The sequence below is a fragment of the Marmota marmota genome, unplaced genomic scaffold (assembly GCF_001458135.2).
Source record: "Marmota marmota marmota unplaced genomic scaffold, marMar, whole genome shotgun sequence".
Lineage (NCBI taxonomy): Eukaryota > Metazoa > Chordata > Mammalia > Rodentia > Sciuridae > Marmota > Marmota marmota.
Window position 1 is genome coordinate 12,236,292 of NW_026000222.1, and position 16,686 is coordinate 12,252,977.

The 16,686-nt window shown below is 39.5% G+C and overlaps 1 protein-coding gene across 2 annotated transcripts in view; it reads right to left on the reverse strand.

The window, feature by feature from the left end:
* Hydin (HYDIN axonemal central pair apparatus protein) overlaps nt 1-16,686 on the reverse strand; it is a 380,287-nt gene that overhangs the window by 158,519 nt on the left and 205,082 nt on the right. For both annotated transcript variants that reach the window (XM_048792466.1, XM_048792467.1), the window contains 4 exons: nt 15,278-15,551; nt 13,132-13,275; nt 8,917-9,060; nt 2,440-2,753 (listed from right to left, as the gene is read on the reverse strand). In XM_048792466.1, the coding sequence (XP_048648423.1) occupies nt 2,440-2,753; nt 8,917-9,060; nt 13,132-13,275; nt 15,278-15,551 (876 nt within the window). The remainder of the gene's footprint in view (nt 1-2,439; nt 2,754-8,916; nt 9,061-13,131; nt 13,276-15,277; nt 15,552-16,686) is intronic.

Sequence of the window (16,686 nt, forward strand, 5' to 3'; positions counted from 1 at the left end):
GGTCACCACCTTCCTCAGAGCCTGGCATTGCAATGGGTCTACCATGGTCTCCACATCTGCTTCCCTCACTAGCCTCAGGACAGGGATCATGTGTTGTTCACCTTTTACATCCCTGATGCCTCACACAATATTAGTCCATAAGAGCTACTTATCAAATATTTTCTAAGTGACTCTCTGAGTGAATGAACAAGTGAATTATAAGCAGAGACTCAATATTAAGAGATAGGAAGATACTGAAGAAAAGAAAAAATAGTTCCTTAAATCGATGAAAAAAACAAGTATATCATCTTCAGTACTGGCCAAGTAAACTTCAAAATATCATTATTTTAATTATGGAAATGGTCTCTCAAAAAATGAAAAAAATAAATAAAGGATCTTCTTGCTCCCAGATGTAATAAACTCATTTAGCAGTGTTACATCAGAATAATTTCATGAAATCTGATATTTGAAGTGCATTAGGTCAGGTTGGCTGATTTTTTTTTCCATAATTATTTTAAATGTTTGCCATCTACAGAATTTCATTCCAACCCTAAACAGTCCATGGCATTTAATGAGCAGGCTCAGATGCTCAGGCCCAGGATTGGCTGCCAGCTTCAATGCTACAGTGGGTCATCATTAGATGTCTACGGAAGATATTCAGAGTAAGCCGGCGTTACCGTGGTAACAAGCACAGGAAAGAAAAGGGAGACTGTCATATATGAGATGAGGATTATGTACAGGAAACACTGACAAGCCACCAAGGAAACAGTACAGGGTCTCCTCAGTAATAGCCAAGCAATATCCACATGCAAAACAGTGAGCTGTCAAAAAAATGCAGTATGGAAATATATGAAGCCCATCAGTCCTGGTTCCCAACTAAGACGAAAAGCAAGACTCACCACCTCCCATTATTTTATGACCCTTATGTGTCTACACATATAACAACTAGGAACCAGAACAGAAATCCACTGAAATATTCAGAACAGGCCATATGGAGCTCAGTGGGGCACATACTTAATGTATGGTCCTACTCAATCTGTATTTTGTGTTTGAAATGCTTATGACAATTCTAAAGGCAAACAAACAAACACACAATCAGAACTATATCAAATGAAAAAGATTCTTTAAAGCAAAGGAAAATATCTACAGAGCGAAAAGGCAACCTATAGAGTGGAAAAAAACATTTACAAACTATAAACCTGGCAAGGGGTTAATGTCCAAAAAATATGTAAGGAACTCCTACAACTCAATAGGCAACTCAAATCCAAACCCAAATCTAAAAAACTAATTACCCAATTAAAAAAAACCTAAGAACTGAAATAGACATTTCTTTAGGAAGATACGTACACAGACAATAGGAATATATTAGACAATAGGTATATATTAAGAAATGCAGTGTCACTAATCATCAGGAAAATGCAAATCAAAAACACGATGAGCTATACCTCATACCTGTTAGAGTGGTATTATCCACTGGGAAAAAAAGAGAACATACTTGTATACTAGTGTATACTATTGCTGGGAGGCAAAAGAGGGAAGTCACTAGGGAAAGTGGTATAGAGCTTTCTCAAAAAAATAAAAATATAACATAAGATCCTGCAACTCCCCTCTGGATATTTATGCAAAAGAACAGAAATCAGGATCTCAAAGGGATATTCACACTCGCCTGTTTATTATAGCAATATTCACAATAGCCAAGATGTTGAAACAACCTAAATGCCCATCAACAAACACATGGCCACATGAAATGTGGCATTTAGATACAATAGGATAGAATATCATTCAGTCTTTAAAGTGAAGGAATTTCTGCAATATATGGCAATAGGGGTAAACCTAGAGGATGCCATGTTCGGAGAAATAAGCCAGTTCCACAAAGGCAGATATTGAATGATTCTACTTATTTGAGTTATTTAAAATAGTCAAATCCATAAATGAAAGAGTGGAAGAATGATGGTTGCAGAGGCTGAGGGGAGAGGAAAATGGGCCTCAATAAGCAGAAGGCTTCAGTTAAGCAAGAGAAATAAGTTCTATAGATCTTCTGCATAACGTTGTACCTATAAGTGAATAAAACTGTATTGTACACTTAAAATGTGTTAAGGGGTATATCTCATGTTAAGTGTTCTTATCCCAACCAAATAATAAGTTTAAAAAACTCTATACAGACTTTATTTTTAGTGATAAATTTCTCATGATCTAACCACTAGACTCAAAATGAAAACAGGCATATGGATATTGCTTTGCTAATATGGTGGTGACTGGGGCCTTCAAAGATGTTGTGTCTGCTTTTCCTGTTTGGAAATCTAGGATGGACCCTGACTTCAGACTCTTTGACACTTCTTTCAGTAATCAGTTGTCAGAGCTAAAAATATCCATGAAAGACCAGTTTGAAGAACACAGGAAACCCAGTGTGGAGCCTGAAAGAGAAAATGAACCGACAGTAGAGCTCTGGGATTTCTGTACCTTATCTTATTTTCCTCATCGTCCACAAGGAAGAACCATCGGAACTTCACAACCAAGGGGCTGTAGTTGGTGACTGTAATGTAGCGGATGACCTCAGTGTCATTCAGGATACAGCCAAAATCCACCTCCATGGTCTCGAAGCTGAGGTTGGGGTAATGCACTTCTCCACGCAGGTTCAGGCTGTCCACCTGAGGGTGTTCCAGATACCTAATTGCCAGCACTTCTTCTGCAACCCAGTTGTTGAAATCATTTCTGTAGGTGGGATCGAATTTGACCAGCAGATGTTTTTCTTCATCAATGTCCAGTGTAATAGGCTAAAATCAAGATAATGGGGAATGACCAACTTTTGTACTATGAATTTCCAATATAATACATGAAACAGAACAACCAAGGTCATTTATATATTTACACAGATATACACATACATACATATTAGTGTATTTACACACACACACTCAGTATGTAATTAAATAGCCAGTTCTATGGTTCCCTCCAAAACTCATGTTGAGGTTTGATTGCCATTGGGGCAGTGCCAGGAGGTGGTACCTAGGGGGTGGAGTTCAGTTCATGGGAGTGGAGCACTCAGTATAGATTAATACCTTTCTTGCAGGAGAGAGTCCTGCTGTCCCAGGATTGGATCCATTACTGGGAGAGTGCACTGTGATAAAGTGAGATTGCCTCTTGAATCCTCTCTTCCATACACACCTTCTTGCCCTTCTGCTTAGCACCACGAATTGAAGCAACACAGGGCCCTCACGGGTATCTTGCGTTTGGATTCCCCAGATTCCAGAGCAGTGTGCCCAAATAAATGCAATGAATCTTTATTCTTTATCAATCACCCACTTTCACCTAATTCTGTTATACCAACGGAACACAGACTAAGACAGCTAGTAGAGTTACATACCTGCACATACACATCAGTTAAAAATGAAAGCAGAGAATATTTGGAGAGGGATTATTTGGAGGAAAAGATTTTGATAAGAGTTGTGGGATTATAAGAATTGAGGGATTGTAAAGGGCCAAGTCTGCAAAGAATAACTATTGTGAAATATTCTTAACTGAAAATAAATTTAATTGTGAAATGCTCTTCCTAGACAAGTGGGAAAGTTCTTCTCTTAAGAAATTTTAAAAAGGCCTTTGAAAGGACTTGAGTGGAGGTTCTGTACAGAGTGATCCAGAAACTGTCAGATTAGCTAATTTAATTCCTTTCCAATGTCTGCAATCCTGACTCTTAAGCACAGTGTTATCCACTGTCCGATGTTTTCTATTCAATACTAGTTTTCTATTCTGTATTGGAGAAGTACAGAGTTTGTTTGGTAGGTTTTATTTTTCTTTTCTCTTTTTGACTCAGATCCCCAAGTGTTCCTTAATGTTCCTGTCTGCAGTAACACTTTCCCACAGAAAGGCTGGCCCAGAGTTGGCTTTTTCAAGGTATTGCTCAATTTCCACATTTAATTGTCACAAGAACCACCTCATGATACGGCATCAAGGGCCCAAGGCATTGGGAAGAATGAACGTGTCCAGTACCCCTCACCTCTCCACTGGGCTCAAATGGTTCAGGTACTTAACTGTGCACTTTAGTGACATGATTAGATGGTTTCCAATTGATAAAGTCAATCACCTGATCCAACAATGAGAGAGAGGCCCAATCCCAAATGAAAGTCACACTGGACACCTGTCCTTTGATTTTACCACTGACATACATGGCTGGGCACACTTTTGAACCCATCCTTGTAAACTGTGACATCTATACACTTGGTAATGTAATAATGTTCAGTGTTTAAATATCTTTGGAAGATGGAAACTAAAATTTTTTACCCAATGGAATGATTTTGTTGTTTTATAGAAACATCTACAAAATTTACATTTTATATATAAAAAAACAAAAATTAAATTAGAAATTCATCCAAAAGTTCACCATATATTGTTTCTCAGAGTTAATATTTGTAAAACGTTAATCCATACATGACATATGAATAATAGAATTTTATACAAATGGCATTATACTGTGATATTTTTATTAAAAATATATGTTTGAATTTTAAAAAACGAAATATCTTTTTCTTATTCAAGGAATATTAATTTCCAAGATCAAGGACTCCAGAACCAAACTGCTTGCATCCAAATCCAGATCCTGCTACTTACTAGCTGTGTAGGCAAAGTATTGGGTCTTAGTTTCTCTGTCTGTAAGACGGGGGTAACAATAGTACCCACCACTTTTTAAGAGGATAGGAGGAGTCAATATAGATGTGAGGTGATTCAGCTACAGTGCAAATGATACGTAACTTTTAGTTATTACTATTATCCTTTTACAATCAAGAAAAAGATGGCTCAATGTTAAGTAGTTTTTATTGACTCCTGGCTATAAAAGGGGAGGGAATCAGCACACTTATGCTTTGTCTAACTCAATTTTTTTTGTTGTTGTTACAGTGAGTTTTAAAAAGCTGGGGTTGAAAACCTTCTGCCCTCAAATGCCAGCTGCCCAAGTTGTGTAATTTCAGTTAAATGGACTGAGAGCTTCCTATCAGTCTTCCTCATAGTTTTTTTTTTTTTTTAAATCATCCCTCAAGACCTTATTTAATTCTTCTGGATGATTGTGTTTCATTGGCAAATTGTTTCTTCATCAAATTGGCTATTCCTCAATATGAATGCTTGTTCGATGATTCCTTGCATCCTGAGAGTGCCTGTTTGTTGAGTATTCTTAAAGGATTCTCTTAACTCTTGGGCCAAACTTTCCCTCAAAATTCTTCAGTCATTGCTTCATTGTCATTTTGCATTGAGTTATTGAAGTCTGAGGTTAGTATAAAACATCTCTTTGATGTGTTGTTTTCTGTTTTGATGCCACAGAATTCCTTGGTTACCAATGAGTCCTGTGACTCTATTAAGATATTTTTCACTCTTGAATGTTCTATGTTATTTTGCCCCAGGCATTGGTTTTAAAAATCTTTAAAACACATTTCAGTTATATTTTGAATAAGAACAATGAAAAGCAAATCATTACTCTACCTTTACCCTCCTGTGAGGTTACCAAGCTTACAAATGTCTTGTCTATCTTTGTAGACATATTCTAGGGACATAAAAATCACATTTACATGTTTCCTCTTATCTTTTACACATATGAGAATATATTAGATACATTGTTCTGTATTTTACTTCTCTCACTGGGAGAGAAGGGATCTGCCTCATTCTTTCTAGTAGCTGCATTTAATTCCATCACATAATTCTGCCGTCACTTAGTTAGCTAATCTCCCACTGAAGGATGTTGGCTCCTAATCTTTTACCTTTATGATCAATGTTGCAATAAATAAATACATGTCATCTCATATGTTGTGTCTGTAGTGTACATTCCTAAGTGTGGAATTACCGGATCAAAGGCATGGACATTTAAAATCTTGATACCTACTGCCATATTACCGTCCAGGGTACACTGCCCCACACTGTATGAGAACGTCTGTTTCCACATGCTTTCCCTAACACTGAGTACTACCCAAGTTTTGTTCTTTGCCAATCTGATGGGTTATAAATGTATTTATGGAATTTTAATTTATATTTCCTCAAATATGAATAAATTTGAGCATATTTTACATGCTTAAAAGTCATTTTAGAGGGACTAGGGGACTAGGGCTGTAGTTCAGTGGTAGAGTGCTTGCCTAGCATGTTTAAGGCCCTGAGTTCAATCCTCAGCACCACATACAAACAAATAAAGGTATAAAAAATACAACAACATTATTAAAAAATATTTTTTTAGAAAAGTCTTTTTAGAGCTGAGCACAGTAGTGCATGTCTGTAATCCCAGCAACTCAGTAGGCCAAGGCAGGAGGATTGAAAGTTAAAGCCAGCCTTAGCAACTTAGTGAGGCTCTAATCAACTTTGTGAGACCTTATCTCAAATTAAAAAAATAAAAAAGGGCTAGGGATGTGGCTCATTTGTTAAACACCCCGGGGTTCAATCTCTAGTGCCAAAAAGAAAAAAAAAAGCCACTTTATTTTTCTTTCTGTGAATCCTATGCTCATTTCCTTTGCCTATTTTTCTGACGAATTGATGGGTTTTTTTTCTTATTGATTTGTGAAAGCTCTTTTTTTTAAAGTACACATGTGCTTTTATTAAGGTTATATGTACAAATAATATAAAAGGTGAAATTGTATTATAAGAAACTAGGTCCTGATCCACCCTGACATCTCAACAAGCCAGAGGCTCCAACTTATTAATTTTGTCATCAAGTTGGTCTCCTGAACAGTTTCCTTGGACAGAGAGGAGATGATCAGGCTGTGGGTATATACCCCGGATACCAAAATGGGGAATGAGGGGTCTTCCTCTGGGGTACCAACACTGACAACACCAGAGGCATGAGACTTCCTCAAACATTTCCATCAATTTCTTTTTTTAAAATTTCATTCTTAATTGATTTATTTTTTAAAAACATGACAGCAGAATGCATTTTAATTCTTATTACACATATAGAGCACAATTTTTCATATCTCTGTTTAAAATATGGTTTACACCAATTTGTGTCTTCATACATGTACTTTGGATAATAAAGTCCATCACATTCCACCATCATTGCTAACCCCCTGCCCCCTCTCTTCCCCTCCCACTCCTCTGCCCTATCTAGAGTTTGTCTGTTCCTTCCATGCTCCCCCTCCCTACCCCACTATGAGTCAGTCACCTTATATCAGAGAAAATATTTGGCATTTGTCTTTTGGGATTGGCTTACTTCACTTAGCATTATCTTCTCTAACTCCAACTATTTACCTGCAAATGCCATGATTTTATTCTCTTTTATTGCTGAGTAATATTCCATTGTGTATATATTCCACATTTTTTTTTTTTTATCCATTCATCCACTGAAGGGCATTTAGGTTGGTCTTACAGTTTAGCTATTGTGAATTGTGCTGCTTGAACCAAGAATCAATAAATGGGATGGACTCAAACTAAAAAGTTTTTTCTCAGCAAAAGAAACAATCTGTGAGGTGAACAGAGAGCCAATATCTTAGGAGCAAATTTTTACCCCTCACAATCAGATAGAGCACTAATCTCTAGGGTATATAAAGAACTCAAAAAGCTAAGCACCAAAAAAACAAATAACCCAATCAATAAATGGGACAAGGACTTAAACAGACATTTCTCAGAAGAGGATATACAATCAATCAACAAATATATGAAAAAATGTTCATAATCTCTTAAAATTAGAGAAATGCAAATCAAAACTACTCTAAGATATCATCTCACTCCAGTCAGAATGGCAGCTATTATGAAGACAAACAATAAGTGTTGGCAAGGATGTGGGGGAAAAGGCACACTCATACATTGCTGGTGGGACTGCAAATTGGTGCAGCCAATACGGAAAGCAGGATGGAGATTCCTTGGAAATCTGGGAATGGAACCACCATTTGACCCAGCTATCCCTCTCCTTGGTCTATACCCAAAGGACTTAAAAGCAGCATAATACAGGGATACAGCCCCATCAATTTCTTAAAAAAACAAAACAAAACAATAACTATTTTCATCTTTTGAGTAAACGCCAGCTGTCCATACTTTCTGGGTGGTTCTGGTACACACAGAATCCCTCACGTTTCTGCACAAGTGTTGTTTTCTTCTCCTCTTGCTTAGGACTATTTCCTCTTTTCTGTCTCCTTCAGAGATGTTCGCTGGCTTCCCCCCTCATACTTGAACAAGACCCACTTATTCAAAGAATCCCTGGGGAGGAGCAGAGGAGGGTGCAGAGCAGCACAGCTCACAGCCTGGCACGAGCACTGTCTGGAGCACCCTCTCACCAAATGCCTGTCCTCACTCTCCCTGAAGATCCATCTCTCTGAGAGTGGCTGCTGCAAAATCTCCCAAACTCTCAAACTCCCTCTTCTGAGAGCTCCAGAGTGCCGCCTGCGAAGGGAGAGTGGAGCAAAATGGTGCGTGGGAGCTGTTTCCCCTTGGGTCCTCCTTTCCTACAGCTCTGCAGTGTCACTTGGCCATGGCCAACCCTTCTCACTGGTGTCCCCCTGTCCAGCAAAGGACCCTGGGGACTGTCTTGAAGGGCTGTTTAGAGAATGCTACCTCTTGTCCCAGAGGTGGCAGCAGTGAGCTCACAGCCTCCTCCATCAGCCTGGTTTGGATTTCTCAGTGTATGGACACAGGCTTGCTGGACTGGAGACTGGGCCTCGCTGTTTCCTCATTTTCTTGAGTATGGGGTTTTGGTTGGATTTGAAGGAGAACTAAAAGCTCTTTATTACCACTAGTAGGAAGTCATGGCTTTCTGTTGAATGGCTTCATTCTGGGAGGTGGGGAAGTTCTCACACCATTAATGATGGCGCTCCTGCTGACTGCTGTTGTAGTTTATTTATTTATTTTGTTTTCCATATTTTTTCCTATTGGTTTCCCAGATCTTTTAAATTATTTTTTTCTGAACAAGTCAGGCAGTGTATCATTATTATTCTCTTCCTTTTCACACACACACAGCCCCCATCCCCACCCCATCGTTACCTCAGACGTTGTGGGCAACGGGGATTTATCAGTCTCACATATAAAGAAGGGTCTAGTTATTGAGAGCATCATGTTCACAGGCAGAGTGGAAATGTTCTTTATGGCCAAGGGCTGGTAATCAGCTTCCAAGGCACTGTTAGGTTTCTGGAAAAGGAAAAAAGAAGCAAACCAAGTTGTGGTTAGTATAACAAGCCTTTGGCAACAAAAGCCACACATTCATTGTTAACAAGCTTAGTGCTCTCCCCTTATGTATTTATGTTTCCCCTGGTAGAAATTTAGATAAATCATGTGGAATGTTACACAGTGGACTCCTGAAAGAGAGAACCTGCATAACCCAGAAAACAGGAATGAGATTTCTGACTCTTATTGCCCACCTGAAAATACCTGGAGAAGCTATGCTTCAGATATAACTATTACATAGAACTTTCCATAGCGTCATAAAGTAGTCTAACACACAAGTGATATCTTGTGAATCCAGATATCACTGTAGCAGCTAAACATTTTTCCCTTATGTAACACTTTTTCTATACTTAAAATACCCAATCTGCAAACATACTTATCTTGTTACATTGACAAATGCTTATAACTATTTCCTGTAAATTTTTCCTGATACCAACAGGACAGTTGATTTAGAAACATCTCCTCACTTTGTTAGTCTATAAGATATTTTATTTTAAGCCAGAGAAAGCATCTGAACTGGTTCTTAAGCTAGAAATTTCTGGTCAGACTGGATTGTTTCATTCAGATGTTAGGGTCACATTATTTCTCTTGTGCACTGGAAAGGGGGTCCTTTAGTATCAGCTGGAGGAGACCAGAAACCTGAACATCTGGCCTCCAAAGAGAACTTGCTTCCAACCATTCCTGGCTCTTCCTGTCACTCTAGCCTGTTTTGCCAGGCCTCTGTGATTTGACTTACCTTTTCTCCTTGTTCTAATTTTAGTTAAGTCCTGTTTTCATGCTGGGATCTGACTCCCTTTTCCAGTGTTTGTCCAGAAAAGTCTTCCTTCCACTGTGGTTCTTGGGTCCTCCAGCCTTGGGTGAGCCTGGGTGGCCAGCATATTCTGCCTCAAGTCTCCTTTCTCAATAGTACCCCATTACCTCCTCGTGTATGCCCCAGGTTATTTCAGGAGTACGGTCTGGCATTTACCATGTGAGGCCAGCTATTGATTCCTCCCCCTCTGGTGGTAACATGGGTAGCACATTGACTGCCTTTGCATTTGCAGGTTGTGTATTACCATTTAGAGGGGGTACGAAGCCACACATTTGGGCCTACTAGGTAACAGGCGGCATGGAGAACTGTCTACCCAGTGACCTTCCCTGAAGGCTGCTGTGTCACTGCAGATGGCTTTGAAGTGAAGAAGCCACACTTGGTTGGTTTTGGCAAGGGGCCATTCAGAGGTTAGTGATGAGAAGGAGCTGAAGCCATGAGAAGCTGGTCTATTTTAAAATGACCCCTTCTCTCTGGGCTGTTTGTCTCCCCGAAGATCAGCCGACAGAGTCTGCTGCTAGAACTTCATGAAGCAAACGGGGCTGAAAGTTTCAATTGACCTTTTCAATTCCACAGAGATGTGGTCTCGTCTCCGTGGCTTGTGAATGGTACAGTCATTATAAAGTAGATCAGACCTGAGGAAGCAGTCACAGAAAAGCCCTTTCCAGAGACGGGGCACGTATCATTATATTCTAAATCAGATGCCCTGCCTCGAGCTGACAACACAGAGGCAGAACAGATAATTGGGTGTTAGACAATTAAATCAGAATACCAAGACCTAACCGGTCCCCTTGCACACTCTGGTAATGAAGCCGCATTTCTTCCCCATTCCTGATATGGATTAAATCTGAGCAGGAAATGAACGATGAAAAATATGGTGGTAGGAAAAAATTTCAAGCTTCTGATGTTGGGGGAAGGAGAGAAGGATGAAAACAAACAGCAGGGGGCTGTGGCTCAATTCCCTTTTTAATTCAACAAGAAGTTACTGCAGTATTCAGAATATTTGCATATTTTAATATAAAACTCAAACAATAGACAATGAAGCAAAATATGCTACCCTTCCCCCTGCCAAAAGGCATAAGGATATCAAGAAAAGGAGCATTACTCACATTTTTTATGTTTATGGGCTGAGAAAAACCTCATAAGAAACTAAGCTGAATATTTAACATATAATGTCTTACGCAGAATAGTTATTCAATAAATATTCCCTGAATTCTCTCTGAATAGCTGCATTCAGAGAGAATTTGATGCCATCAAATTCAGGGCAGCTGTGGCCAATAAATATCTTTCTTGATTATTTACAAAGGAAGAATTTAACACAGAGCAGTGAAACTTAATAACTGCAGTAGGAATTCTCCTAGTATTTCTTTCTGCATGGCTCATGGAGATTATTAGCTTCATGTGTAGCTGGGCTGTCACCGAAAGCCTTATTTTGCTTCCTCAATGCCCACCTTCTCCCAAGTCTGCTAAGCCAGGGTCTTTGCTGGGTCTTTCCTGCCCTGTACATTGAAAGTGTCTAGTACACTCTCAAACTATTGTTGATTTGAACTGATTTACTACATCTCAACTCTCCTACTGGACCATGAGCTCCCCTTTTCATCTCCTAACACAGCACCTTATCCATGGTGGTGCTCAGTAGATTTTTATTTTAATGAACAATATATCCATTATCAGAATAGCTGGTCTTGAACACCCTCCTGCAATTCTCCAGGTAATGAAAGGAACCCAAGGTGCATTCCTCCACCTTGGTTAGGCACTGACTGGTTAGGCACTGCCATCCCCAGCACTTTTGTATGATAGTGTAGACACTCAGGGGGTCGATGGCTTCCTTAATGCCTGGTCTTCCCAGTAGTTTGTGAGCATCACGAGGGAAGGACGATTCTCATTGCTGTCTATCTAGCTCCTGACAAAGAGTCCAATACATGAAAGACCTGTTAACAATTCTGCTCAGCTGACAGCATGACTATCTCAATGAATAAATATCACCGTGTCACTCTCCTCCCCGAAGCCCTCCCATGGCATGCCTCTCAGGTGCCACACACACTTGGCCCCTGCCTTCCCTCCAGAGATCTCCCACCATTCTTGGCATCTTCTCTGTCCATGGGGGGCTTTTCAGTTCCTCATCTCACCAGGCCTTTTCCTAGCTCAGGTCCTTTTCATGACTTGTCCCCTCTGCCTATAACTCTTTCCCCCTTCCTCATCACAAGATGAACTTCTAGTTTTACTTCAAGTCTCAACTTGAGGCACTGTGCCCACATGGACAAATAATGGACAGATAAGCCCATGTCTCCCACTCTATTCTCATGGCACCATACAACTCTTCTTCATCGAAATGTTTATAACAATTACATTTTGCTAATTCATTTACAGTCTATGACCTTGACAAGTCTCTTAGCTTTGATGATGTTGTCTTGTTCACCAGACTTTCCGCACTAGCGCAGTCCCTGACTCAGAAGCGACATTTCATACATGCCTGTTTTCAGTAGTAAATAATTCTAGAATGGAAACTTATCTAGGAATAGATCAAGTCTACCGTGATGACTCATCCACTCCTTCACCAACTGGACCCCTGCCCTGGGCAGCAGCCATTCCCCTCACACACCTGGCCCCAGACTCTCCCATTTATTGCCTGACCTTAATGGCTATACAAAGTCACAGACACACATAGCCATATAAATTGAAGAGACTGAATCATATAATTTGATTGTTCTTCAGCAGTGTTAGGTAGTCTACATAGTTTAATTTTTATGAGAATAATAACAGAGTCTACTGCATAGGGGTTTTGTGAGAGATAATTTGGAAAATGCAGATAATGAACATGACTCAAGGCCCAGCCATTCTAATCAATAAGTGGTATCTATTCTTACTGATTATTATAATTATGGATAATTATATTCCAACCCTTTCTCGACTGTGATATTCATTTTACCTAAAGTAAAATGAACATTCATTCAATAGAAAAGCATTCTCAGTGCACCGGAATGCCCCTTCACTCTAGTCTTCCACATCAGGAATGAAGGAAATAGAATTTTCATTGCAAAGGATTGCATTGCAGGTTTAGATTCAGAATTTTTAGTTGAAGACATACTGGCTTCTGAAGCTTAAAAAATATTGGCTGGGTAACGGCTGTGACAGGATTCCAGTTAATTTAGCTTCCAAAATGAAAATGTGAACATGTTGATGCCCCAGTCAGAGCACCCGACCCTCCCTAGCACAGCCCAACTGACCTTCTCTAGTCGGTATAGGAGCTGCTTGGTGGAAAGCTGGATAAGAGGTGCAATAAATTCACAGATGACAGTCACGGTCATCACCAAGCTCTTGCCCTTCTGGGCCCCAATGATGGCATGGCACACCAGCTTTTCTTTGACTATCTGCAGACGAGATACACCAGCATTTTCAAAAGAACTGTTAACTCAGAAAACTTAATGACCCATCAGGAGCAAACTAATTCCAAATTACTTGCCCAAGGACATGAGGGAAGAGCACATTTCCTTGAATAGTGCATTTTAGGGATTGCTCTCTGTCACACAATTATGTTCTGGTTGGTTAAATATGGCTTTGATGAATTGTTTATTTTTGACTACCCCTTAGGACACAATTTACATACATACATATTATTATTATTATTATGCAACAGGAGATGTTTTATGGGCTGTGTGTCCAAAACAGATAAAAAAATACTTCATAGGCAGCAACTTAGTGAAGCCCTAAGAAACTCAGTGAGACCTTATCTCTAAATAAAATATTAAAAAGGCTGGGGATGTGACTCAGTGGTTAAGCACCTCTGGGTTCAATCCCCAGTACCAAAAAAAAAAAAAAAAAAAAAAAATTAAAATCCCTCATAGAGCTTATAGTTCAATGGTAGTTATAAGATTTCTTATCAAACTAGTTGGAAACTGTGGTTGGATTAATTTTGCCTTTCAGACTTATGTATTTAAAAATTATGTATTAGAAATGAACATTTCTTTGGAACCAAGGTGTCCCAATTTTTATAAAGTAAAAGGGAACAAAATTGAATTTCTATCATGAATAGTTTGTACCAAAGAGTGAATTCAACTACATGGCATGATTTGGAAGTTCTTAGTAAATCTTAAACTGAATTTAGTCCTCCAGTAGCTCAGATGTAATCCCTTTAAAAGCATAAAAACTCTTGATAGTCCCGTTATAAATGTGCTCCTGCTATAGACAGTGAGTGTCTTGAGATAAGCGGCTGTGTTCTACTCATGTTTTGCATCCTCAGTGCCCCGCACAGTGTTTGCCACATGGCACATATTCTAAAAGTTGGCTGGAATCCCAAGTGACAGAGAAAGGGAGTACATTATAGACTCTGTAATGAAAGATAACTTTTTTTTTCTTTTTGCATTGAGGATGTATTCTACCTGAAAATGCTCTCTGAAAAAATAATGTAAATGCAATAAAATGAAACATGTGACCCCAGCAATGGACCAATCACAGACCAGCTTTGTCATCTTGTCTCTGGGAGACAAATTTCTTATTGCTTCCTATTTCATTAGGAGAAAATTCAGTATCACCTCCTACTATGGTGACACAAGCAGGAACTTAAGCAAGCATAGTTTCTCACTCATAAAATCTGCATTTGTAGGACAGGAGACCTTTTTTCCCAGTGTTGGGGAATGAACCCAGGGCCTTGTGAATCCTGGGCAAGTGCTCTATTATTGAGCTACATCTCCAGCCTGGGAGAAACACTAATGTGACTTCAAAATCCTTTCTTTTAAGTTTTTGGTGGTTTCTAAACTCCCTGAAGGGGACGTAATAAAAAGACACATGGTTTGGAATTGCTTAAATGTTTTAAGCTGAATGTATGGTGATGATGTAAATAAGAGTAAAAACACCTGAGCTGCTGAAAATAAACATGGCTGTTTCATTGACATATAAACTATTATGTTTCAAATGTGATGCTGTTACAGTCAGACAGGAAGGGAAAAAGCCAGGGGTGTTGTCATACCTGGATAGAAGAGGCATCCCAGAGTAGCTATAAAAATATTCTTTTTTGAATAAATGTTAAATTAATACTGCTGTGTTAATAGGAAAAAACTGCCTTGACTGAAAACTGATGTTCCTGTATCAAAGATTTGCTGGCTCTTCACTGTTTACCTGGGAAGGAGAACCTGCTTTAAATGGTCCTTTGAGTTTAGGTTCATGGTAGCTATAGAAACAAGCAGAAAATGGAGCAGAGCTAAACCTTGAAAGCAGTGGATGCTGCCTTGGTAAGCAACTCAGTGCTATATACGATCCTTGAGAAACCATGTCCTTTTTTAGATAAATGTCAAGGGACTCTCCTAAGAAATAGATACAATACAGCAAAGGTTTATTTAGGAGAAAAAATAGCTTCTGAATGTTCTGTCCCCTTACCCTGGGAGTAGCAGAATAGCCTTCAAGTATCACATCTATTGTCTGGCCTGGGTAGAGCTCCATCCGGACAGGGTGGATCTGAAACACGGGGCTTCCTAGATCCCTGGGCTCCTGGGAGTCCTTGGGCTGGGGACGACCACCAGCATGTCTCTTCTTAATCTGTGCCTTCTTGTACAGCTTCTCCTGGGGACGGAAATCATCATTCATCCAGAACAACTGTTGGATCCGACGTCCCTTATTAGTCAACTTGAAGTGGTAATAGTGGGTATCCAGGCTGGAAAAGAGGTAGGTGTTGAGAAGGTTCCATTTAGGGACCTTATGCTCAGTTCTATACCCTTGGGATTAACTCCTCCAGAAGTACTTAAAAAGTAAGAAGAAAATAAGACCTCCCTTTTAAATTAAATATAGGACACTACTAGGAGCGATCACAGTGATGGAGCAAGGTGGTATGTACTAAAAGGCCCCCAGATTTCGAGTTGGGAACCTTATCTGGTCCCAGAGTTGCAACCATTAGGTGTGGGGCTGTGGGGAAGTGGCCCCATCCACCCCTAGTCTTCCATAGCAAGCCAAGCAAACCACAGGGCACGCGGACACAGTTCATGTGGAAAGCACTCTAAATAACGAGAAATGGTTGTGAGGAGTAAAGGAAAGTGAAATACTGACTGAAGGAGAAGCATATTTCAAAATGTGCTGGGGAAATTTCCACTGAGTGAGTGAAGAGTCTTGTGCTGGTGGCTCATGTTGAGAGCACTTTGAGGAGGAGCAACGCATATTCCTTAGGCCTTAGCAGAGGTCAGGGGGAAATGGATGAAAGTGGGCCAGCACACCCTCTAGACTGGGCATTCTCCTCAGACTAATTCACTTTCAATAAGCTTCTTTCTCCTCCCTCCCTCCCTCCCTTCCTTCCTTCCTTTATCTATTCCACAAATACTTTTTAAGGATCTCCTGACTGCCTGGCTCTATGTAGAGACTGGGATTTCTAAAATCTTAGTGGTGATTCAAACGTGTTTTGTTTGAGATTTTTAAAAACTGATGTATAGGCTTCTTTTCTTTTTTTCAGGGAAAAAATCTTATCTCAAGACTGCTTTTATTCTTTACATTTTTATTAGGCTTGGAGATTTCATCCTGTCTGCTCCTAGGAAATGACATCATGTCTAATTAGTAAGTTGAAGCAGCAAATAAATAATCAGAAGAAATATTTACCAGTTGTCAGGTAAAAACACTTCTCTCTCAATATGTATCTACAGGATATGCCCAATGGAATATCTTTTCCTGGAAGTTTAACTTTGTGGACAATGGTATAATATGTAATATATACTGTTTATAAACTAGATAGGGCATCTGTTAGTTTTTATAATATATCTTTCAATAATCATAGAAACACAGTCATCGTAAGTATGTTAGCTCTT